The sequence below is a fragment of the Stylophora pistillata genome, chromosome 1, assembly GCF_964205215.1.
Source record: "Stylophora pistillata chromosome 1, jaStyPist1.2, whole genome shotgun sequence".
In the NCBI taxonomy this organism is placed as follows: Eukaryota; Metazoa; Cnidaria; class Anthozoa; order Scleractinia; family Pocilloporidae; genus Stylophora; species Stylophora pistillata.
Genome location: NC_142519.1, coordinates 11,670,356 through 11,697,566, shown reverse-complemented (window position 1 = coordinate 11,697,566; position 27,211 = coordinate 11,670,356). Strand labels below are relative to the sequence as shown.

The 27,211-nt window shown below is 35.5% G+C and overlaps 1 protein-coding gene across 1 annotated transcript; it reads left to right on the top strand.

Moving 5' to 3' along the window:
- Window positions 1–121: 121 nt before the first annotated feature.
- On the top strand, window positions 122–27,024 carry LOC111342387 (ubiquitin carboxyl-terminal hydrolase 47). The gene is made up of 34 exons (XM_022949459.2): window positions 122–605; window positions 3,437–3,557; window positions 4,582–4,678; window positions 5,170–5,248; window positions 5,940–6,006; window positions 7,053–7,132; window positions 8,233–8,292; window positions 8,900–8,989; window positions 10,084–10,137; window positions 10,250–10,291; window positions 11,509–11,606; window positions 11,733–11,790; window positions 11,961–12,188; window positions 12,619–12,698; window positions 12,837–12,888; window positions 13,260–13,336; window positions 14,135–14,303; window positions 14,705–14,809; window positions 16,045–16,143; window positions 16,805–16,913; window positions 17,576–17,691; window positions 18,060–18,179; window positions 18,795–18,927; window positions 19,177–19,239; window positions 19,357–19,448; window positions 19,571–19,654; window positions 20,402–20,482; window positions 20,861–20,976; window positions 21,369–21,487; window positions 22,658–22,788; window positions 23,539–23,586; window positions 23,765–23,895; window positions 24,342–24,413; window positions 25,434–27,024. The coding sequence occupies exons 1-34, from the start codon at window positions 252–254 to the stop codon at window positions 25,522–25,524; spliced, it is 3,516 nt and encodes a 1,171-aa protein (XP_022805194.2). The 5' UTR covers window positions 122–251; the 3' UTR covers window positions 25,525–27,024.
- Window positions 27,025–27,211: the final 187 nt, after the last annotated feature.

Genomic DNA, 27,211 nt, shown 5'->3' with positions numbered 1-27,211 from the left:
TTTTATGTAAAAAAATCTAGTCATAAATTATAAAGCAAGCCCAGATTTAAAATGTCTATGAAAATGTAGACTAAAATATCAATTAATATATCACTCACCCTCCCCTATTGGGTAACAAGATGCACGTATTTTTAACCACCGATGAGTTCGAACTTTCACTTCCCTGCACTATTTGTAGTCCGTGATAAAGTTGGGAAGTTTTCCTTCTGCCAACGAGAACAGCCGTCTTAACGGGATTTTTTTGACCAGGAATGGTCAATGCAACGTCTAAAGAAGTAGTTCCAGTAGAAAATGACGAAGAACCAACAATTTTGTGTGTCGTAAAGGACGAAACAACTGCCGATTCGACCCACAACAGACACACTGTAAATCTGCCAGCCTCTGCTCTTGTGAAAGATTTGTACACTTACGTCGCCAAACAAGTAAGCTATGTAGAAGACACCTTTCTTCTCGTGTGGAATAAAGTCGTTGGTGGAGGGAACGAAGAGGTAGTTCTAAATGAAGAAAAGGCGAAAACTCTTCAAGAAGTCGGCCTGGCTGCCAACGGGAAAAAGAACAGTTTTCTGATCAAAGATAAAGATGGTGAACAACCGAAGAAAACGAAGGTTAGTGAACCATCAAGCCCTTTTCAAGCTGTTATTTGTCTTTGGTAATGAAATTGGACGATCTAGCTAATCGCGAGAAGTTTTGAGATCTTTTCTTTTGCGAAATCAATGAGAAGCTTCAATACAATGAAATGTATAAATTTACCTAGCTGAACTTCTGAATGTTATGTAGAATACGTAAAAAAAATTACGATAACGGGTATTTGCATTAAAAATAGTTTATCAACAAGTGCTTATGTCATTTTGGCGAAATGAAAGATATTAAATGATGTTTGCTGCCAGTTTTTGCGATGCATAGCGAACAGAAGATAGCATCACCACAGAAAATGTTACGTTCCTGTTGTTACATGCAGGAACTGATAAAGTTGATGTACAAGTTTCCGGTGCCTCTTAGATTATTGGGGTTTTAGTGGTTTACTCAAGGGTGTTTAATTAGATCTGTCATTGTTTGATTTACATAGAAGGATTGGAAAGCTTTAGATTAAAATTCGTTCTTTTAAAAAAATATAAGGAAAGATTTCCGTAGAACCTCATACCAGTCAAAAACAGAGCCTTAATCACAAAGGTAATCTGTTGTTTTGCCTCTGCTTTCTTTTATCGAAGAATTGTATACATAACGAAGTATGGGGTTATATGGAAATCTTGCCAAAAAACATATATACACTAGTTTATAGTTGAACCATCTACACTTACAGTAGATAGAATAATTTGAAAAGAAATGAAAATTTATAAAGGATCTTACACTCAGTAAAACAGTTTGATCTTTGGATTACATCTGTTGATTTAGTTCTGTAGTGTTCTCCAGAAGTAGTGTCAGCTAAACTATTGTCTCTTGATTCATTGAAGAATTGACAATCTGTCAACAATTACTGCATTTTGTTGGCAAATCTGATTATTTTTGTCAGGTTTGATGATAATGCCATTTTTCCAATTTAACCTGGTGACACAGGAACTGATCTTCAAAACTTTGATTTATATTTGATGATTACATTGAGATTGTTTCCAAAGAGAAAAAGGAAATGTTGTTTGTAGAAATTCTCTCACTGTCACCCAAAATGCACTTCAACAATCTATGTATGTTCAGCAACTCAATCATTGTACTCTTGTCAGAAAACTTATAATTAGAGAGTTTTTGGGCAAGAACTTTTTAGGGTCAAGATTTGATAACTTGTGCTCTCATTCATCTTTGCCATGAAGTGGTCAGAGATCAAGAAACAGTAAAGGGTGTGATTTATTTAGCTAAAATTTCCTTGGGTCTCAACCCAAAAAAATTTGTCTACAGCAGTGGTCTAGCTTGATAAGGTGGACTTTCTCATTGAAAGTTCCTGGTAGATTATCCATTCCATTTAGTTTTAAACCAAAATATTTTTTGTTGGATCAATTGGACCCTGATCGTAGAGTTAGAGTTTGTAAATAGGTGAAGATTTTTATGGCAACTTGACATTTATATCTTGTACTTTAATTAATATTGAAAGTTTTTTTAAGCTGTGGTTCAATGTATTGAGATTTAAAAATTTAATTAATAATAATAATAATAAAAGATTTATACTGTGTCAGTATCCTACTGTTCAAAGGCACCTACAAATACTTTAACATTAACACTTAGGACAGCTAATATTAATTATAAAAGGCATTTCTAAAAAGAAAAGTTTTTAATCTACTTTTAAAAACAGACACAGACTGAGCATTTCTAATTTCACATGGCAAAGCATTCCATAATTATGGTGCTGCTACAGAGAAGGATCTTGCACCATAGAAGGATCTTGCACCATAAGTTATAGGATGGAGAAACCAGAAGGTGCTTGGATGATGAGCGTAGTTAACGTGATGGGGTGTAAGATGTAAGCAAATCACAAATGTACGACGGTGCCAAGTTGTTAAGTGCCTTGTAGATTATAAGTAAAATCTTAAAAATGATGCGTTGATTAACGGGAAGCCAATGAAGATTAAAAAGAACAGGCGTAATGTGATCATGCTTTATTGTAAGTGTTTAATCTGATCTGTCTGATCCCCAGAGGACAGTTTGAAAAATGCAAGACCCAGGTCTGAGCCTGGATCACTGCTTTGTGTCATGCTCTTGAGCAAAGCATTTTCCTTTCTCAGTGCTTCTTTCTACTCAGGATTCCATTAAATGTCAACCCTTTAACTTCCAAAGGTGATCAATATGTGACTTCTCCATATGATATCCTTACATTATCTAGCAAATAGGTGATAAGAATACCTAAACCTATCAGGTAGAAGTTGCTGTCTAACTCTAGCACCAAATTCTCCAAGCTAATCTGCAAGGAAACATGTAGCAGCGAAAGGGGAGAATCTATTTAACAATCAGATCTTGGGAGTTAAAGGATTAACTGGCAAATTATCATGCAAATGTAAGCAAATTCATATTACTGATTCATTATAATTATGCCAATGAACTGCTGGGTTTAGGCAAATGAGAGGAACAATTAAGAACAGTTGTGAACATTTATTCAATCAACCAATGCTACAAAGTGTAATGTATAATTTTCAGTGGGCAGTGGTGACTGTAAAGTCACAAAAATCGGCTAAAAGACACATATTTTCAAAAGTGCTTCCTATATGCATGCACATCCATGACCTTTGGCTCCACAGAATGTGGGCTTGTTCTTTGCTAAAACACCACTTGTTTTGAACAGCCCAATAAATACTAATATGCGTCTAATATTCTTGTGAGTTGTGCCCTGTTTGGACATGCATGAGTGATTCAATTGTTCACAACTGTTCTTAACTGTTTATGTCATTAGCAGTTAGTGCATATCCACACCGGTCACAACTTACCTTGTTACTTAATTTACCTGGTCACCTTTCAGGAGAATGATGATGATACAATTACAGGAAGTGTCACCAACCTGTTCCAAAGTAATACCAGCTCTACAAGTAGTTATTATTCCTCTTCCAGTGATAGCTACACCTTGGGAAAGTCTGAAACAGGTGAGGGTCAGGACAGTTCTTTATTTATTTAGTCATGTAAATATGCATAATGTAAATATTACTGGATTTAAGCAACCACACTCTCCACTGTTTTCTGGTTGAATTTCAATTTGGATTGGGGGTGGAACTAAAGAAGCTACTGAAGTGTCTGCCTTTGTCTGTTGCTACTAATTAACAATTATTCCACAAGCGCGTGTTGTATATGAGATGATAGATAGCCAACTCGGTGCTACGCACCTCGTTGGCTATAATCATCTCATATCCAACAAACGTGAGTGGAATAATTGTTTTATTAAAAACACTACACTAAATTATTAAATTTTATTAAATCTCTAGCTCCCTTTCAATTTTAAGCTTATGCGTACGCTTACCATATCGTAGTTTATGGTATATTGGCTCATATACCATAATGGCTAAGCCAATGAAAAGTCTTGAATTGCATTATCCAATGATCCAGTTTTTAATAATAGTACTTACACTGTTCTCTCTAATTCAAAACTGAGGCTGACTGTAACTAAGGTCAGGTGAACACCAAATCAATGCAGAAGTTTCACTACTAGGATCAGTGGCAGATCCAGACCTTGAGCAGAGGGGTGGGGGCAGTTTCTTTGTGTGTGTGTACACAGGGGGGGGGGGGGCAATTTTTTTTGTGTATGTACACCTGAGGGCTTTTCTTCCTTCTGTGTTAATTTTTTGACCCAAATAAGGAAGGTGCCTGGGCCCCTCCCCTAGATCCACCACTGAGGATGTTAAGGGTCCAACCCAGATTTGTAGGGGGGATTGCATGTGTTTTTGCCTGGTTTGCTTTCCTACTGAATGCAGGAGAATAGTAAAGGGTAAAAGGAGAATGTACAACAATAGTGGCTTGAAAAATTTCCAGTTTTGTGTACATTTTGAATGCCCTGGGCCTTAACCAATAATATCCTTGGTAGACACTTCTAATGATTGCATCATGATAAACTTCTCTGTTACTGATTATTAAGTCTAGCACTGATGAACTGTTTACTCTATTTGTTGACTACAGGGTTTGTTGGCCTTGTAAACCAGGCTATGACATGTTATTTGAACAGTCTATTACAGACATTGTTCATGACTCCAGAATTTAGAAATGCCATCTACAGGTTTGTGTTGTTATTTCTCATGTAACTGTTAAACAAAATAATGTAACTTATAGTAATGATTCTTGCTGGTGTGAATGAAAAGAGAAGTTAATTTGTTGAGAGTAGAGGCTAGGGAGTTTTGTCTTGCCAGATAATTTCTAGGCTAAAGAATTGGAAATTATTGACTCTTCAGAACTTCCTAAAAAAGCTGTACTTGAAACTTCTTGGACATTTGAAGGAGCACCTACTAACTTTTTGGATTCATAGCCAGGAATTCTAGCATGTACTTTGTTTTTACTATGTGCCTTGAGATATACTAAAGTCAGCAAAATACAAAATAAGAAAGGATTTTTAATGATTTGTATTTCATATCAACATTGTTTTCACTTTTTATTTGATGCTTCATATATATACATATAAATTTATTTAGCTCTATCATAATGACAATGATAGTGTTAATGTGATAGTTTAATAATGGAGTGATAAATACAAATAAAAATTTAACATGTTAGGTGGGAGTTCATTGGAAGTGAAGATGAAGAAGCTAAGAGTATTCCTTATCAACTTCAAAAGCTTTTCCTCCACTTACAGGTACCAGTGTTTGGATAAATTTACAATTTGTATGTTCAGCCCTTTGAACCCGGGAGAGGGACCAGCATCTAATTTCTACTAACAATATCACTCCTGAATCATGCATGTAGGTCAGGAGAATAAAGGAAATGATCAACAACTAAAGAAGCTCTGGATTGTTAAACAAATTCTCCTTGTACATACTTACATACATACATAATTGTGTTAATTGACCACTCCCCATGGGGGCTTTTCTGGGCCAATTCCCACCCAGCAACCACCCCAGGGGAGGACATCCATCACACAATTATCTCGTGCAAGGGAAATTAATGTCTCCTACCCTGAACCCTGCAGGAGATGGGACCTCCATTTATTCGTCCCTATCCAAGAAGACTAGAGTATCTAACCATTTCTTGATATAGAAAGGTAGCATATTCTTCTCACTTGTTTTAAGACCTTGAGTGTTGATCCAGCCAGGGCTCGAACCCTTGACCTCCTGCACAACAGTCCAGCGCTCTATCTAATGAGCTAACTGTCACCACCTTAAGAAATATTTAAAGAATATTATGGAGATTGTGTACACCTATGTTGGGGTGTGAAGTGTGAATAGTCCAATTTATCCTGATGTTCAACAGTACAATCATTTTCTGTGAATACTGGTTACTATTACAACATTTTTGTCAGAATGAACGAATAGTGTCTTTTGTTTCAGACCAGTTCCAAAAGAGCTGTAGAGACCACTAATGTTACCAAGAGCTTTGGATGGGACAGTAGTGAAGGTATTGTCAAACTATTTGTTCATGATTGCAGACGACAATTTAGACAACCAGGGTTTAGTCATCATTCAGAGGCTGATGCGATTCAGAAAAAAGCTATACATAGGTAAATGTACCTGTAGAATTAAGGGGGTACTGCATCAGAATTAAAGGTGGTGCTGCGTTGGTGGGGATAACAGGTAATTTGGTAATATCAACGGAGTTGAAGTTGTAAATTGGCCACCGTGAAAGGTTTCAAGCGTAAGCCCTTGGTCATTCGCTCTGATGAAGGGCTAACACTCGAAATGTCAGCTTTTTAAACCTTTATGGTGGCCAATTTACAATTTCAACTCAGTTCATATTACCAAATTACCTATAGCCGATTCATGTTGACGTCATTGTTTACATTTTTGCTCATTTGCATACGGCTTTGCGTAAACAAGGAAGCATGTTAGATACAAATTGACTTCAGGCAGCTAAAGAACTAGAAAACCTTAGTACATGGTGAAATTTTTAGCTCTTTGGGTGTAATATTCAAGGAGAAATAGTCCATCAAAAACTGCAAAATTTCTGGATGGCAAAAGCACTAATGAGCTCATACATTCTATGTAAAATTTTGAATTTTTTAAACCCGTGTTACACAAAAAGTATTCAATGCATCAGGCTCGTATTCATTGGCAGAGTTAATCGTACTTTGACCTTTCGATATTCAGAACTGATTTATTTTTAGCTCCATCAGAAACTGAATTGCTTATGCTAATGAGGCAAATATTGTAAACAAGGATTCCCCTATAGAATTAGTCATGTATAACTAATTGTAAGGACTTGATTTTTGAAAGAGTGATTTATGATAGAGCAAGAAATTAGGCAGGGCTGTGGTCCAGTAGTGCCCAGGGGCCCCTGGTGCCTTACTTTTGCTCTTGGACAATTCAGGAATCTTAGTTTTTTCATAAAAAGCATATGCTGGACACCCTGGATTTCACAGTTTCAGAGCACTGGGCTCCCTTTAATTTTTCTTACAGCACAGCCTTGATTAGGTTTGAAGTTATTATTCTTGTCTCTTATTCCAGCATGGCAACAGCATGATGTACAAGAGCTGTGCAGGGTCATGTTTGATGCTCTGGAAAGCAAGTTTAAAAATACTGATCAGGTAAAGAAATATTGTGAGTCATTAGACAGATAGATATTAAGTAACTTGAAAAGTAAATTTGAATACTAGATAAGTAGATAAAGAGTTGATGATTAATTATTTTAGATGGGGAATGTCTTGAAGGAGGGTAAACGAGGACAAAACAGTACTAAAGGAGCCTGCTTTCCTGGCTGTTTCCTGTAGCCCCCCCTCTTCATCTTTCAATACCAGGGCCGGGTTGTTCAAAGGTCGGTTAAGTTAGCCCAGGCTTAGTGTGAACTTTGACTTAAGTTCTGAAAGCTTTAAAAAAAGATTCTGTTTAATTTCATTTGTCTTCAATTTGATGATTGAATGCTCTAAATAGAATTTGGAAAAATATCCTAAAAAAATGCCTTTTTTAACAGAGAAACATAGGAACCTGGATTAAAATTTAACCTTGGATTAGTGCTAATCAGTCTTTGAATAACTGGATAAAGGCTGATAGTTTCTAAAGAAACCGTTTGGGGCTGCGTTGGTGGGGGTAATGAAATAATTTGGATATATCAACAAAGTTGAAATGGTAAATTGGCCACTGTAACGATTACAAAAGCTGACGTTTCGAGCGTTAGCCCTTCGTCGGAGCGTCATCGCTAACGCTTGAAACGTCAGCTTTTGTAATTGTTATGATGGCCAATTTACCATTTCAACTTTGTTGATATATCCAAATTATTTGAATAACTGGGCCCAGTGCTACAATAACATGTTTGGTGACATGTGGTTACAGTTGTTTTGTGATAATATTGTAAATTTGTGAGCTTAGTGGCAGCTTCAGAGAAATGCAGGTCCTGTGATTGATCCAAATGAGTTGATTGTATTTTGTTTGCTATGCTTACACTCATAATCATACACAGCCTTAAAAAGTGTTATTCATACAAACACATTATTTGCTATACTTTTTTTAACAAACAAACAGTTTTTTGTCGGTTTATCAAACACTTAATCAAGGTTTCTCTTTAAAAGGGTTTCAGAATTTTATGTAGTTACCCATTAATGAATGCACCCAATGGTTCATGAGTTTGGCTTAAGGGTTGTATTCCATTTTTCCATTTCCAAGGAACAAAGTATCTTTTATTTGCCTACAGGATGATCTTATTAACAAACTGTATCAAGGGAAGTTGAAGGATTATGTGAAATGCCAGCAGGTATACATTAAATTCTTTACTGTAGACAGAGTTCTTCTTTTCACATGTTAACCAGTAAAATTTATCACCTTCATTACCACCTAATATGGCTTGGAATTCTTGAAAAGTCAAAGGTCAGTGGATTGTTGGACTACTGGTTTGAAAATTTATTTGATATGTCATCCTTGAAATAATGGAAAACACTGAATAGAGTGCTCTCTTAGTTTTCACAGTCATCAAAAATAAATCTCTGAAAAGGAGAGCCTAATTGGTTTCTCTGTTACTTATTGTATCTTGCGATCATTGCTTTCATACAGACTGCTTTGGTCTTCCAAGTGAAGATCTCAAGTTTGAAAATAGAATCTCCTTGCCAAATGTTGTACAGTCCTTGTTACTAAATTCTTTCTATTATGATTAATTCTGCATTCTCATTTTTCATCAGAGAAGACTTTCATCTGATATGGTCTCAAATATCTTGTCAAATCTTGTGTGCTTTGACAATGCATTGATATTTTGTTAGGTAGAGTATTATTTATGAATCCTTGAAGTCAAAGTGCCATAAACAGGCACAGCTTTTAATAGAAAATGTTGGATGTAATTGTGAAAGTGGATAATTTGCCTTTGGTAGTGTAGCCATGAAAGTGCTCGGACAGACACGTTTCTAGACATTCCATTGGCAATCAGACCCTTTGGCTCTAAGCAGGCTTTGGGTAGTGTGGTAAGTTAACTCTTCCATTGTGAGTTAAAATAATGCCCTATCATCAAACATTCCTTTTTGCTAGACATCAAGAATTTCACTTGCAAATAACTCTAAGAGATGTTTAAAATTGTGTGTACCTGTACATATTAGTAATCATCACATGGTACAGACTAAGAAGACCAAAGCATTGAATTAGGGAACCTCTTAACCCTTGACCCCTTAGAGTGAGTCTGTGGAGGCGCGATGGCCTCATTGGTTAGTGCACTTGACTTTGGATCAAGTGGTCCGGGTTCGAGCCCTGGGTGGGGACATTGTGTTGTGTTTTTGGGCAAGACACTTTACTCTCACAGTGCCTCTCTTCACTCAGGTGTTTAAATGGGTAGCACAAGTTTAATGCTTGGGGTAACCCTGCGATGGACTAACATGCGATGGACTAACTCCAGGAGGGAGTAGAAATACTCCTAGTCGTGTCATGTTACGGAAACTGGAGTTAAGCACCAGCTTAATGGGCCGCTTGGCTCATAAGCAGGGTTTACCCACCTTAGAGTACATTGTTTATTGCATGACTCAGGCAGTCAGAGGGCCAATAACTAAAATCAACCAATCAAAATGCTCTATTGCCAGTCCAATATTCTCTAAGTATTGGACTGGGCACTGTCCCGAATGGTCCCGAATGATACCGCACTTGTGTCCCTTTGAACTTCAGTCGTATAATAAATCTCTTATTAACCAAGCTTGCTCGGGACCACACTGGAAGTATATCGGCCCTCAGTCTTTTTTGTACGGACTGAGCTTCGCTCAAGACCTTGAGTGACCTTGAGACTGTCAAGACCTTGGGCCAATATTCTCCCAGTACAGCCCTTGCACTTGGTTAATAAGATGTATATCTCTCCTAACAATAAAAATTATCACCTCTGAATGCAATTTAAGGTTTTGAGAATGAAGGAAATGATCACCAACTGAAGAAGCTCTTGGTTGTTCAATAAACAAATTCTCCTACGGAAAGTTATAGAGCAAAAGTGTGGAGAACATGCATGCTGATGAAAGGGTGACTTTGTAAAATATCAATGTTATTTGAATTTTTGGATGATATCTAATTTTATTATCCTTAGGAACATGCCTTGGAGAATTTTGTTACTGCAGAACTCTTGGATGATGCAAATCAGGTAAATGGGGTGAAATGTTTTTCTTACCAGTGTATATCAGAAATTGTGCTTTTTCTTAGAAAAGCCTGTCAGTAGCAATTGATAGGCATAATCAATTATTCTTTTTTCACAGTATTTTTGCGAGAAATGCAACAAGAAATGTGATGCCCGCAAGGCAAGTAATTGGATCCATATCTGCTACATGTTTTGTAATTTACATTTAGTCTCCAAGAAGAGTTGAAGTTTATATCAAGGTTCAATTTTTGTTGGAATTTCTAGATATTATCATTTACTATTGGGCACAAAAATTAAAGAAAAAGTATTTGCTGACCCCAGGATACAAATAAAGAACTTCATTTACAGCTTTAAGTACCATGAGTGACTAAGATAGAATTTCTCCTCCAGTGACAATATCAAGACCATATCAAACAAACAAGAAATGAGGATATAGGAAATTTAAACTGGAAGGTTTTGAGTCAATCCAATACCAAATTCTTTGTACTAACTTCAGGAGAATTGTATAGCAGATAGTAAGAGGAATTACTAAATTAAATGAGATTGATAGTATTTATTTGTTATTATCCAACTTCACTCTGTAGAGTTCAAATAACGCCCAAAACAAGTACAAATATCATGCAGTATTTGTACTCCTGAGAACCGGTTAGACAGGTTTTCTTGCATCACACAAGCAACAAATTGGATTGAAGTTCCAAAAAAAATGGTAGACAATTTAAATTATTTTTCTGACGACAAAGAGTCAGAATGGCAGGCAAATGTTGATTCAAGTTTATTAGATAAATTGAACTAAGAAAAGCAGTCAGGTAACAGTGAAATTTCATCATTTACTGAAGAAAATAGAAACAGCAACACAACAATGCACCAACTCCATTCCACTTCAAATACTTCTGTCATGCACTCCCTGTAAATAAATATCCACAAAATTTGCCAGCACTGAAATAACAATTTGGTGTGTTGGATAATAAATAACTTGTTAGACATTTTGGTGTGTGGTATCACTGAGTATTTTTACTCATTGTTTGTATTTTGACTCAACCAGTGGGCTCATCAAAAATATGGCACAACTCGTGAGAATACTCAGTGATGCTACACAACAAAACATCTAATAAGATGGTTTTTTTTTTTTAATACTTTAAGAATATTCTTTTTATTCTGTACACTATTCTTTTGCTTGTACATTTGTTGAAAATAATTCTGTTGTTATTTGCATCTGTCAGCATACTACATATTGCAGTTGTAGATTCACCATTTACTACTCGGACTAAGCATAATTTTTATGCATTTCTATCTTGGAAAGGTTGTCTAAACACATTGCTTCCCAGTGAGGTGAATTTTAACGGAGAAATGAATAGTGCCTTTGTTTTGTTCTTGTAGGGTTTGAAATTTTTATCCTTTCCATATCTTCTGACCTTACAACTAAAGCGCTTTGCATTTGATTATGCAACACTTCATAGAGTCAAACTGAATGACAGGTTTGTATTTTACATGGGCTGTTAATATTTGATTTAATGTACATAATATGATTTTACCAATATACACATGAAGATTTCATTTGTGTTGTTGACATTGGTTTGTTTTTCATTTACTTCTCTTGAAAGAATGACATTTCCAAAATATCTCAATTTGAAAGACTTCATAAGTGAAGATGTGGAGGAGGTTAGTTTGTTGTTTCTCTGTTAAGTGTACATGAACAAATTAAGGAATATTACTAGACAAGTATACAACTTGTATGGCTGCAGAATGCAGAATGATATTTACGGTATTCTATTTGCATGAACAGTAGTATAACAATTTTATACTTCACAACTCTAATTTATGATGTCAAGAATGGTGCAGAAGAAGATGCTGGTCTAAAGGGGGACTCACCGAGTACATGTAGCACTGAAACTGACAGTGGGGTGAGTGAAGGCTGTTCTGATAATGGTACATCTACTGAAGAAGACGATGGGGACTGTGGTAGTAAAGGAAGTATTCAAGTGGATGGGACTGCCAAATTGAAGAATGAGGAACCAACTGAAGACATGTTAAATGGTGACCTGGCACAGAACATCAAGGTTAGATGGACTGTAGTCTTGGCTGTGCCTCCCCCTTCTTGTGTTGCTTTTCTTTTTCCAGCAAATCCTGTGACATACATTTGTTATTATAATATAAATTCAAATATTGCTAGGTTTTAATAGACAGTCATGAACATTGCTATGCCCTACATTCCTGGTTTAGATGAGTTTTGAAGATTGTGTTGAGTAGGAAATTACAGTCTTTCAGTGAAGACAAGTGTTATCTGCAAATTAGCAAGTGCATTATGGTCACTTGTAAGAGCAACACTTCAATGAAAAGTTTCATTTCTAACTTAAAGGTATATTCTGGTGTACATTAACCTCAAAAAGTGTGACAAAGTTTTATTGTGAAACTTTATTAAAAGTAATCGTCTCCTTGAATTATTTATTTCAATGTGTGTGTATGTTTTGTTTTGTTTGTTTTTTTTAGGGTCCATATTGTTACGAGTTATTCTCCATCATGATTCACTCAGGAAGTGCATCAGGAGGTCACTATTATGCATACATCAAGTGAGGTTTATTTATCTTATCATGTATACAGTCATGTGGTCAGTTTTACTGAGAATAGAATGATCTCTTTCTGTTGCAAGTGTGTTCTGTGTTTCATAAGATTGAAATTGCAATGTTTTCCTCTCCTAATTTCTGCAGATCTTTCACTAATGGGGAGTGGTACTGCTTTAATGACCAGAGTGTCTCAAGGGTAAGTGTTATGGTCACAGTAATACAAAAAAATTACATTCATATCACTTTCTAGCTAATAGAGGGCATTAAATTTTTTTGAAAGTCTTTGGGAATTACATTTCTGAGACTTAGTAGAGAGGCACATTGTATAAAGATACAGAAAATAAATAAATAAGGAAATCAATAAAGTTCAGAAACTTTTGTCAACTTTTTAAGCTTTTAAAAATGACCTAAAGCAGTTGGACATTGTTGCCCTGAGCCTTTCAATTTAGGTTAAAGGTACTTTGAAAAATGTATGACCATATTCCACAGGTAGAGAGGAGAAATTAAGTGGCCATGAATTTTATTCCTTTGTTTTCTTTTCAATTCCTTCATTATGGATTCAATTAGGTCAGTGATGATGACATTGAACGAACTTATGGAGGATTTGAATCATCAAGGACGTACTATTCTTCTGTCTACTCCAGGTAAGGTTTGTTTTTGAGTTACTGTCAGTATATGTAGTAAGTTGAAATAGATATATCTTATTGAATGTTTTGTTGTGTAGCATTGCTGAGTATTGTTACGAGTTGTGCCATATTTCAAGGCTGTGCTCTAAGGAAAATTGAATGGAGCCCAGTGCTCTGAAATTGTGAAATCCAGGGTGCCTAGCATATGCTTTTTATGAAAAAAAAAAACTAAAATTCCTGAGTCACCCAAGAGCAAGAGTAAGGCACTAAAGGCCACTGGGCACTGCTAGACCACACCCTTGTATTTTGATGAGCCCATAGGGCAAATCAAAGTACAAACAGTGAGTAAAAATACCCAGCGATACTACACAACAAAACGTCTAATAGGGGATTTATTATCCAACATGCCAAATTGTTATTTCAGTGTGGATGAATTTTGTGGATTTTTCTAGAGTACAATTATCACTTGATGTTTGTACTCGTTTCGCATATTATTTGTACTTTACGAAGCACAGTTGGGTAATAAATATAGTTAGTTGAAGTAAATGACCTTATCTTTATTGAAAATGAGTTCTTGACAGCCAGTAAAAATAATTGCTTACTTTGTCACTGGAAGTTAACCACCTCTTTTTAGTTAGAGATGGAAAAATACCAGTAGCCACATATATATTGTACTAACAATGATATGGCTACCTACTTGAAAACTTTCCAACAAGTTTAGGTACTTGACCCTTTATCATGCTTTGGCACTAATTTATAGTTATACAACTGTTACAGTAACTGAACAATGTGATTGTTTCTTGATAATATTTGCAGTTCAACAAATGCATACATGCTGATGTATAGACAAGTCAATAATGAAAGAAATGCCAAGTTCCTAGAGCAGTGTGACATGCCGGACCACATAATGAAGTTGATGCTAAAACTGAAAAATCAAGAAGAAGAGGAGAGAAAAAGGAAAGAAATGGAGAGGTCCATGTGCAAGGTAAGAAAGCATATGTGTGGAAGCTAATTTAAAGTAAGATTTGCATAGATTGTTTGAATCACAGATGGGAGATTTTGTGGCTTGCTGATTGGTGCACACCTGTTTAGATCAAAGAAGGGTTTATGCTGTTGCAAGTGTCATTGTGTTGGGTTCTTGGGCATGACACTTCACTCACCCTGTACTTTTCTCTATCAAGGACTATAGCTATAGGTGATTACCAGCAAACTGTAAGGAAGAATTTGGTGTATTGCTTAGGGGTGGAGTAATCCTATTCAATTAGAGTTGTGATACTTGCCCCTTAAATTCTATTCTAAGTGAGAAAAGCTGTCAGTGGCAGTATATGAATTTGTGAGGTCTCAATTTTTTACATAATAAAATTAATATATTTTATTTTGCTCCAGATCAAGATTTTTTGTCAGCACCCCAGCAATAAGAGAATTATGGAGCAGAAATTGGAAATTAACAAGGATAAAACTTTGAAAGAGGCAGTATCTGTGGCTCACAAGGTGAGCTGCATAACATAATTTAGCCTTTAATTCCATACAATAACAAGCAGACAAGTGAGGAGGAAAATGAAAATATGAATTAGGGGATTATTAGTTGATCCAATACCCAATTCTCAGAACTAACATTGTAAGAATTATATTGCAGACAGTAAGGAGAGTTACTAATGAGATCTTAGAAGAGAAAGGGTTGAGAAAGATTGTTAAATTTATCCACATCTTACTGACTACCATATTTACCTGTGTATAATACCATGTATAATGCACACCCTTGTTTTTAATCTAATTTATCAGAAAAAAAGTTTTTCATGGCAAAAAAGACAAGTTAAATATTCGTACAATTATTTATTAAGACAACAAGAATAAGGAGTTTTCTACTAATATTGTTAACATCAATATCTTTTACTACTTATTTATGACATTATTGAAATCAAACTTTTGGACTTCAAGCAAGGCCTAGCTAATTTGACGATTCCATGGCCCTGTGAATATTATGAGTGAGTAAAAATATGTCTGAAAAGTATTGAAGATTTTGTGCCATGTCGTCATATTTTTAGAATTTCAAACTAACACTCTGCAATTTTCTGGCCTTAAAGTCAAGTAAACAACAATATAACCACAATGAATTCAACCGCATGCACTTCAGATACATAAGAAATTTGCGCATTTTTCGCTGATAACAGCAAATTAAGAACTGCCTTAAATAAAGCTTTTGTCCTGTAATATTTCTTTCTCACTTTCTTTTTGCTTCTCATTGAAAAATTAATTACATGTAACATGAGATCTCCTCACATGCGGCCAAATTTGCATATTCACTTTGAAGTCTGATCCACGTGCCTGTTTGCACACTTGCAAAAATATTTTATTTGCGATTTTTGTCGTTCCTCTTGATTTAAGAGTAAAAACTTAATATGCTCCTATAATTTTTCATTGAAAATAATTTATTTAATCAAAGCTTTACATGTGTTACTTTTTAGTTGTGGTTTTAACGTATGCAAATTAAGACGTGTGTGACAAATAATGGAATCCGTGTATAATATGCACCACGATTTTGATGGTTATTCTTGCAGAAAAAGAGTGTGTATTATACACGGGTAAATATGGTAGCACTAGATGTGGTGCAGATGCAGAGCAGTATGGACTAAAGTTTAATTACAAGAGTTAAGAATGAGACATAATTATTTTGCCAACTACATTTAACAAGATCCTCACAGGACAATTTTGCTCCATTATGCCAGCTTTTCTCTTTGGAGGGGATTGTCCCGGCTGAACAGTGTAGAATTGTGAAGTATGACGAATACTACGATTACATTGAAAGGTCATTCGATGGTGAGGAGGTGAGTGTAATGCCTTTACAATCAAATCTGATGCATATGGTGCTATTGCAATAGACAATATATTATTGTATTCATGACATGTGCATCTGTGAGAGTGCTCGGTTCCTAATGTGAACAGAACAGAATGACGTCTGTACATGTCTTAAATAATTATGTTCATGAATCCATAGCAACAGTGTGTATTAGACAAATAATTATCATGAGGTAAAGAGAATTACTCGATGAGATTTTGGGCGTTAAAAGGTTAAATGATCAGAATTAACCACAGTAGATAGAAATATTTTCAACAGAAATACCTTGGAGGCAGTAGATTTTGAAGATTTTTTATTATTAACAAGAGGCATTTCCCCCCTTTTTTTCCCCAAGGAACAGGGAAAATTATACATTTTGTCCCTTATAACAAATACCCTAATATTTGCAATGCTTATTCCTAGATGATCTAATTAACTCTAATTGGACTCTGCAAGAATGAGGTTGTCACTAGCCAAAAATAGAAACTCCAAAAAAAAATGTGTTACGTCACTCACCAAATGCATTTTACATATTACGTGCTTCTTTCTAAAATCTTGCTATATTTCCCTGGTGTTGATACTTCTAACAGTATATTTTAAAATACAGCTACTATTTGTAATTGATCTTGTACCTCCTCTCTCACAAACAGGATTACCCCATGGGCAAAGTTTTGAATGGTGTCAAACAGTCCTACATGTTTGACCTTCTCCTTGAAACAAGAAAGCAAGATGAAATATTTAAACCCTATAAACCTGGAGGTAATGTGGAACGAAATTGTTCCTTTGTTTGTTGATAACACCCAGAAACTACCAGCAAAAGTACTTTGTACATAATAATTTGAATATATCAACAAAGTTGAAATGGTAAATTTGCCACTGTTACAATTTTAAAAGCTGACGTTTCAAGCGTTAGCCCTTCGTCGGAGCGAAAGATGTATGTACTTTGTACATACGTAGGCTAATATGCTGGATAATGTTATGGTGCTGGGTCCAGTTGTTCAAAGGGCAGATTAGGCTATCTAACAGATGATCATTATCTAGCAGATAACTGATAACCAAACATACTGAGCTAACCACTGGATACAATTTATTCAGTGGAAAGTGACATTATATATCCACCCTTGGAACAACCAGGGCCAGATGGATTGCTATTTGGGTTACAGAGTAGTGGTGATATTTCATGGTTCAGCTAAAAAGAAATATCCATTCTTCTTTTATCCATCACTTACTGGTAAGTATGGTGAATAAGTTCAAGCTTACTGGGTAATAGTGTTAATGTACTTTCAATTGGTGTTATCATCAAATGTGTGAATAAAAACACACAAGAGTTACATTTGTCAATATTCATTGTTATACCCATGTGTCCTCCAGCACTCACTCCACAGTGGATTTTTTTTAACATGGTCTTTTTTTGCTCTTAGGTACAACAGTGAAAGTTCATGTGGTGCATCTAGAAAAGGAAAAGGTGGATCCATATGTTAATGTGCGGCCACTGCTGAGTTCAACTGTGGAGGATCTTTGTGATCTCATTCATGAGGTGAGAATAGTCCAGAACCTCCAGGAGACACTGTATGTTACTCATTGATCTGTTTTGTTGTTCCTCTCTGGGCAATTTTCTCTTTTAGTCTGCTTACCTTTGACAATGCTTTGGTCATTTTTTTTTTTCAGGAGCCCTCAAGCTCCATTTAAAGATAGTTGCATTGAGGAAATATGCTTTGCAGGTTGTTTAGGACCTCCTTCCCCCCAACAACATCTTTTCAGCCCTTTTATTTCCTCCTTTTGTCTTTTACCCATTCTCTTCCAGCAAGACTTTGGGAGATTTAAGAATAGAATACTCCATAAAATATTATGTTTATGTTTGTACTGTTATTAAAAAAATTGATTAACTGTTTATTCTATTTGCAGAAATTCAATCTTCCTTTGGACTGTATGAGAGTTGTGTCTGAAGGAAACTACAATGATCTGAAGCTGCTAGATAACCCAAACAAAGTGCTAAAAGAACTTGGATTCTTCAAAAACAGCAGGGTATTTGAATGACCTATAACCGAACAGTTTGCATTGAGTTCAATGTATGATATACCGTAGCTATAAGAGACAGTGGTAGCTTAGTCTTTTACACATAAGGTCTGAATTGAAAGTTTGGGAGGCCTCTCTGTTCAGTGCTTGGTCAACACACTTTATTCTCAGTGTCTCTTTTTTCTCTGATGCATACAATATAATGTTGGGATGCAAAGAGTTGAAAAGGAATTAGTTCTGTGCACTAAATTTTATTTTTTCCAGAATCATAACAATCCATTTGGAAGTTTGGAAGGAGATTCTTTTAAATTGATTTTCATCATGTGACCTTAAAATTAGTTTTGATGGCAAATGATGTGGAAATTGTAAGGAGGAGTTTGTTGGTTAATAGGCCATTTTCAAACTATTTTCAAATAATTTAAAAATTCTTACATGGCTTAGAGGCAATAAAACAAAAGAAATTAATTAATATTTAACCCTCAACCTCTACGTGATTTCTTTTGTTTTATTCCCTCGAGCCTGGGAGCCAAGTTAACCAGTCTGCAGTCAACTTGGATTAGGTTATTGTCTAATACTGTACAAAATATGTGTAATAAAATATTTGTGGTTGTTATTTTCTACTAGGTGTTTGTGGAAGCTTCTGATAAAGAGGAAGAAGTCCAGTTCAAAGATTCCAAACTGTTTAAAATCCTAGATGTATTTCAGCACACTATTCAACTGTATGTTTTATTACCAGATCCATCCAAAAAACCATCAGGTATGTGGGGCCTAAAAGATTGTTAGTTTTAAACCTAAATTATGTGGCTACAAAGTGATCTGAGAATGATAGGACTTTTTACCTTCCCTTTAAAAATATAAATACATCTGGTTATCTAGTTTGGCATGGTTTGACAAACAAAATACTGTTGTTGATGTTTTGGAATAATAATTGACAAATAATAGATTTGACATTTGGTCAGAGAACTCCTCATGTACTAACATATACGTGTAAAACTCTTGCTAATAGAGAACACAAGCCGGTATATCTGTGAGACTGCAGTTGATTCAGAGAGGAGTGAAAAACAAAGAGGTGAGATGACATTGAGATTACAGATGTACACTAGTCTTATGGTAATGTGAAGTCTTCAAAAATTAACTCTTACACCTTTCTAGGAAATAATCCAGAGTTTTCATGTTTGTTGTTTAGAAAAAATTGTCCATGTGGATAAAAGAATCACCCTTGGAAAGCTGAAGGAAATTCTCCAGAGTGATGTTGAATGTTCACCAGAGTTTTTTAGGGTGAGTACTAGACAGTGTGTTTTATGTTAGTTGCCAACAGAGTTAGAGATGGCTTGTGAAGTTCCAAGTGTTTGCTTGTCAAGAACAGACATAGTGAGACTTTCTGTTTGTTATAATCATAGGTTTACAGAGTATACTCAAACAGCCAAGAAATTGAGTACAGCAAGTTAACTGACCCACTTACAAGCTTCAGTGATGATTCTAAGGTTAGTGCTGATGCTGAATTTTCCAGGAAAGTGACATGTTGCTATTTTCATGGTAGTTTGAATAAATTATTGTTTTAAGTGACACACCATTTGAGTTCCTTTTATGTACAGTACTTAAAAAGTGTTAGAATCATAGAAGCTGAGCCTTAAAAAGGAGCAATTTTTATGGTTACAATAAATGATAGTTGGAGTTAGGTCGAAGTTATGATGGCATAATTATTTTTTCAGAAAGGCTGATGCTTGCCTTTCCTCATATTTGTCTATAAGCAAAATGAGGAAAGAAGTTAGGGAACATGGGCTCTCTTTGGTCTGACCATTTGCGTGATGATATTCATGCAAATGGTGAATGATGGCATGAGATCATTTTGTTACACGACTCGGGCAGTCAGAGGGCCAATAACTAAAATCAACCAATCAAAATGCTCTATTGCTGGTCAATATTCTCTCAGTATTGGACCAGGCACTGTCCTGAATGGTCCCAAATGATACCGCACTTGTATCCCTTTGAACTTCAGTCGTATAATAAATCTCTTATTAACCAAGCTTGCTCGGGACCGTACTGGAAGAATATCGGCCCTCGGTCTTTTTTGTATGGACCTCGCTGCGCTCAGTCCATACTGTCAAGACCTCAGGCTGATATTCTCCCAGTATGGCCCTTGCGCTTGGTTAATAAGATATATACAGTGATTTTGATATATGACATAATGTTTGTATTAGCTATGAGGCATTTATTTCTTCCTGTTCTAGATTCGGGTGAAGTACAGTCGTGCCCTCAAGAAAGGGGAGCATCAGCTGAAAATATTTCTACTAAATCCTACTGAAAAGGAGGTGAGGGTGACTAATTTGTTACAGAGATTGAATTATTAAGTATTCCTGGACTCTTGCACTAGGTCTTCCAGCGTTCTGTGCAGTTGTTACTTCCCTGTTTTCCTGCAAAGCCTTTTTAGCATAAAATTCCTTCCTAACTGTCTTATGCAAGTTTAATTTATTTTTAATTTATGAGTGATTGTACGATCAGGCGATGATGAAGCCTTATGGATGGAGGCTGGAAAAAGAATTTCGACCCACAGCACGGACACTGATTCCTGTTAGGAGAAGGGATAAGGGGTAGTGGAAAGCGTTTAAGCTCTTAAGTTAGTTGTCATGAAGCTGATAAATCTTTGCTGAAGCAAATAAATTTAATTTTGATATTTGTTTCACTTCTAGCCTTATAAATACTTTTGTGACTGGATTGTAACTGATGGTATGTCGGTAAAACAATGTAAAGAACTCCTGCAGCCAGAAATCTGCGAAAGATGTGGTATTGATGTACCTGTTGAAAAGTATGTTTGACCAATTCTTTTAAGATTTTCATTGGAAAGGGTGCACTTAAAGTTAAAAAGACAAAATCTTGTCTCCCATTTCCACTAAATGTTAAGATTACACAAATAGTATTAATATGAATTCATATTTATTGTAAAGCACGGTTTTAGTAATAAATCTAGAACCTTTCCAGCTGGTTTTTAGCTTGTTAAACAACACTTGTTTATTTTGCAGCAGATGTAGTTATTACAACCTTGTTATTTCCTTTTCAAAAAAATTTCAATTAAAAGTTAAATTATAGCAAGTTTTGGATAATATCATGAGTATTACTTTTCACATCAACAGTTTGCTTCATTTACCTTCAAATAATGATTTTTTTTTGTGTGAATTTTGTCTCCTTTCAAATTTTTAGTCTCAGAATGAGAAGAAAAAACTGGAAGAATCCTGCAACAGTATATGTTGATTCTCAGGTGTTTGAAAACCACATTCAAGTGTATGCAAGTTTTGAAGTGTTCTTGGAAATATTAGAAGGTGTGAAAGTTTCACTCAGGATTTTTATCAATCACCACTTTAGTCATTTCAGTGTCTTGTCTTGTCAGATGACACACAATGCTGTCATCCTGTTGTTAATCCTTCAATTCCCTGATGTAACTAGTGGTAACTGGAATTTCCTTTATTGTGACTTGCTGTTTCTCAACTCTTATATCATCAGCTGATCAAAATATCATTCAGTAAATATTTATTTGTGATTACGGGTAGATTCCTTCACTGGAAAAAAGAACAAACTTAAGTTTACTGGGCTTCCTACCTGTGGCTTATAAGATGTTTATTTGTGTCAAAATGATTTAGCATTGCTACTTATTGGGGACACCTAAAACCAGCTAATATTGTTGGGACTATGAGCAAATAAAATTTTTAGACACTATTAATAATTATTTACAAGTTAAAAGCCTATCTATCAAAAAAACAACTACACAAATAAAGTGAATAAGGTTATAAAGAAAACTAACTAGGAGTGAAGAAAGTAGTCAAGTTGAACACCAACAACATTTGCATCCTTTTCTCACATCAATTCAAATTTTCTGATCCCTTTTCCTGATGTAACTTTTAAAATTCTTTAAACTGAATGGTCAACATGATTGGAAAGTCTGGCCCCTTTGTGGCTTAGTTGGTAGTAATGCTAGACTGCTATCTTGTAGTTACTACTGACAGCAAATCCTGTCAAAGCCTAAATTTCTTTCAGAAGATTGTTTCTTTGCTTGTACTTGAATTTAAATCAATGCCGAAAAACATAAGAATAAACAAGTGTGTCAGAAGGAAGGTAATGTCTGAACACAACACCAAATTCTTAACCAATTTTGAAGGAAATAATGTATGGCAACCTTAAAGGCAAGTAATTTTCCTCTTGTGGGAATTTCAGAGAGTTACCCTCATCAAAATTTCCCCTTCTAACCTCACCACTTAACCATACCATATGTTATCTTATCTTTAGCTAATCTCTCCGCCACATGTATGTTTCTGTATATCGAGGGAATTTCAAGTGTGAGGGTTAAATTTACAAAAGTGACTCTGAGATAGAATAGTTACTTTTGTGTCATCTGAAAGTTCTGAATCCCCAAATTGTTCTTTTACATAGTATGCATCATGCAATTACTTTCTGAAACAAAATATATTCACAACATGCATTTTTTACTCTGCCAGGCCCTGAATTAATGACTTCAACAGATCAGCTTTCAGTCTATGTACGGCACTGGCATCCTTCAACTTTAACACTTGATCCTCCAAAAGAGGTGGTTCTGCAAGAAAGTGTAGTTGATGAACTGAAAGCTGAAGTAAGTTGGGATTGGATGGGGCCTCTTAGTCATCAATGAATTCTTCACTGCAAAGGAAGCTTTGTGGCCAAGGCATCAGTATTTCATAATTACAGTTGGGTGGTTCTCAAGGTTTAGGGTCCTCTGATCCTTAGTTAGACTTGTAGATTGCAGTTCCACTCCTTAAAAAAGGCTGATCTATTTGAAGCTTCAACAGCACCCCCTCTTTTGGGCAACCCACAGGTGCTTGATTGTCATCCATGCCCTGGGGTGGGGGATTTGAACCTTGCCTGTGTGGGGTGGGAAATTTGAACCAGAACTGACAATTCTTTCCAGTGAACACACATTTTATTTTTTGTTATGGAGGTGCTTAAAGGTGAAGAGTTCACTTTTGTGAGCAGATGCCTCAGAAGAAAAGGACTACATGAAAGTTATGATGGCTGATCTTGCCATTTACAAAAAAAATTGATCATCAAGTGCGGCCCTCTGTTGGAGCATTTGAACTCTATTTTGGTCCTAGAGGTTGCAAATTTGAACAAACCAGTGTTCAAGAGTTCAAATGCCCCGGGGGGGTGTCATAGCTTCAAATTGATTTAGGCATAAGCTTACATACTTTGGAAATAAACAACTGTTTTGCATTTTATGTCTGCATGATTCATATTTGCATTTGTGCCTCCAAATGCTATAAACATTTCCATTTGACTTTCCAAATTGATCACTGTAGTCTTTGTTGTTTACTGAATGATTGTTAAATGTTTTTTTCTCTTCCAGGTAAGCAAACTTGGTACTATTCCCGTGGAGAATTTGGAGTTGTGCAAGGTGAAGATTACTCAAGATCAAGGGTTGGATTAATATCTAAAAACTGTCCCCTGAGATTTTTTTTTTTTCAATAAATCACATAGAGTAAAAACCAAATTTGAAAGCTACTTTCTTAAAGGGTTCTGAGAGTCCGATTTCTTTTGGTAAGTCAGAACTTATTGGGATGTTTCCCTTTTAGGGCCGTGGACAGTTTCCTTGTGAAATGTCTGTTTTGGAGATTCATGATGAGTGCGACTGGTCAAGTGACATGACATCCCTTGGAGCGAGTCCTCTGTTGATAAATGATGATGGAGCAGTAGTGTTTTTCAGGTAGGGATCTTAAGTTCAGGTGAACAGAGGGCTTTAAATGTTCTGGATGAATTTCCAGATTCCAAGCTCATTACTTGAGTTACTTGAGTCACTTGACAACACAGGTTTCAGTGATGAGTCATTCATAGTTAAGTTTGTTACTTATTCAATCTTCTAACTTATATAATTAGTCAAGAGGCCCTAAACTTACTCATAAAGTTTCACACAACCTTGTCAGGTAATTTACTTCACAAGGAGCAAAATCAGATTAATCAATATTCCCATCAATATTTGTCCTCTTGTTATATCTGGATTGTCCTCAAAATTTTATATGTACCCTTGAAAGCCTTGTTTCTTTTCTTTTTCACTTTTTGTTTTGATTTTCTTCAATTTAGTTCAAGAATCAACATTCAAATGTCCCAATCTTTAAAAGATAACATTAAAGTTACGCTTCTTCCTTTCTCTAGGGATAAAACAGAGAAGCTCATGGAAATAACAGAAGAAAAGAAGCAGGAAATCATGAAAAAAGAGAATGCAAAGTAAGAATTTCACCTTATGATAATATTATGTTTTAGTATATACTAAAACAGTGGATAGCGTTGAAGGTGCGCTCTTATTGGCTAGTCAAACTCGAATATCCTTTGCTATTTACCTCCAAGCAACTCGGGAAAAAATGGCGTCCTGGTTTGCATCCATGATAAGCGAAGAAATCACTCAAATTAACCATGAAGCAGTCCCTAAATACACTAAGAAAGCGACTAAATTTGGTTTGGCCGTGTTTAAAGGTAATGGTTTAAGTTTTTAACCTGGAGTTTATCGATAAAAGCCAATGAGAAAGGTTTTGTATACAAATGCAAATTAATCATGCATAACCTCACTTGTTCACTTGAAAATCAAAGTTGAATAATATTTTTTTACAGAATGGTTTCAAATACAGAAAGAGTTTGCAACACCATTTGAAGAAATGTCACTAACAGAGCTAAACAAATGTCTTCAGAAATTTTATCTGTCAGTGAGAAAACGAGCCGGCAGTTTTTATAACAAAAAATCACTTACCACGATCCAAGCAGGTTGTTGTTTCAGTCCTTTCCGCACGGGAAAATGTTGGAATGTATGAATTAAAATCAATTTTTGGTGGTGTATATTATGTCACTGTTTTAGTATAAAATTATACTGAAACAACTATTCACCTCAGTGTCGGAGGTGGTTAGTGGTGGATATTTACCGAGCCGCAAAGCGGCGAGGTAAATATCCACCACTAACCACCTCCACTTTGGTGAATAGTTGTTAATTATTTATCTAGAAAGGATAACTGCTACTGACTATGATGTACAATTACGTTTTAGAGTAGAATTTCACCAAAACAAGATTAATTTTTAATTTGTTTTTCAAGGGGTAATGTGATTATCTGCCAACCCCATTTTGAAGTTGTAATGGATGGGAGTTAGCTATTTTAGCCCTCTAATCCAATTCAAGTAAACAACAGTAAATTAGCTGTAACTGAAGCTCAAGTTGTTCTTTTTCAGAATTAATGAATGTTTTCTTTTATTGTCATACAGAAGCAACAGCTCAAATACAAGAATTGGAAAATTTTCCTACAAGGAAAGAGCACTAAAAATTTACACTGATGACAACAGGCCAAGCAACTGAAAATGAACAGAGTACTCACTAATTGAGCAGAATCAAAACAACTCAAGAAACATAGAACCACTTGCAGTGATCAAGAGAAGATGGACAGTGCACTGATATTGATGACCAGTATGGAGTTGCTCATACAATCAATAATGGATTGAAGAAGAGCACAGAACAATGAGATAGATAAACAAATCTGTAGATATTGCAAACAACTCTGTTTAATTGACGATAAGTCAATGATATCATTCCTGGAAGGTAAAGAGGATCTGTCCATAATTCTCATGGAAAGGGGCCTAGCAGGTCATTAGCTTTGTGTTTTTGTAACCTCACTTTTGTGTATAATGTTTGGTGTCTAGTAGAAGTGACCCTGAACTAACTAGTGTATGTTATCTTCAAATGTAAAGCATAGGATAAGTAGACAACTTTGGAACTTAAACTACAAACAGGAGACCTTTATTTCTGTCATTTAGGTCATCTCTTGGAGGATTTTTCTTGGTTTTTTTTAGCAGGACATGCACAAATGATTACAGCAGAGGTTTTTTGTATATTTCCTTTGCTATTTTCTGTTGTGTGTGTATTCAAAATCTAATTATTTTTACATCTGTTTTCTGCAGAAAAAAAAATTAAAGCCTTTTGTTGTGATCTAGAATAAAGCACAAACATTTCACATGATCTCTAATCTGCAGTCACAGTGCTTTTTCAGAGCACCTTAAGGAACATGTACAGTACATGTATCTTCCACAGTTTTCAAGTTTAGATAAAAATCCTTTTTGCTCAAGTATGCAGTCCTATACCAAGTTACATGGACCAGGTTTAAGGGTGATTTTAGAGGTGGCTGATTGAAATTGCAACTTGGTAAGGTTTTTTCAGGATACCCAAGATCAGTTAGTTACTCAATTTGGGATGTTTTATGAAATTGAAGTTCTTGATTGTAAATTAGGACATTTTGATACTTGTAGTGTACTTTATTATCTAGAACTAAAGGGGAACTGCCACACCATGAACTCAAATTGAGCAATTTAACCGTTAACGTACAGAGCTGCATTCTCTCTGGGGTTTTTCAGTATTTGCATTGAATGCATGTGAATTACTTGCAAAAATATAAACAATTGTAGTCAACTTCTGCCTTCAGAGCTCTGCTCATTTTTTTTCTAATTTAGAAAAAGAAAAAAATTCTCATAACAGCAGCGTTCATAGGCAGTCTCAAAATATGAACCACTGGTTACTGAAGATTTTTTACAAAATGTTTCTTAACTGTTTTGGCAATTGATGGTAGCTAATTTTTGTTTATCTTTTTGTTACAAGTCTCTCATAATAACAACAATCTAAGTATTGTGAATAGTAACTGCAGTGTGTAGATTAGTTTCAGTTGATTTAATTGTCTTCATTTTATGCACTGATTTTTCTATTAGTACTATCATCTTTACAAATAAATTTCAATTTAGGTCAAGCTTCTGTAAATCTTGAAAACAACAGTAACAACAACAAAAAACAATTAAAAGCTCTTTCTGTAAATAGGGAGGTGTATTTGTACTTTGAGGCAATTTTTCCAAGTTATTGTTAGTAATTGTTTATATTTTGTTACAACAAAACTGTGGGAACAACTGCAAAAGTGGCTGGGAAAAAGAGGGGAAAAGCTTGGAAGGATAACTCATTTATTTTGGCTTTCCTTTTTTCTTTGTCACTGCCTCCACTGACTGAG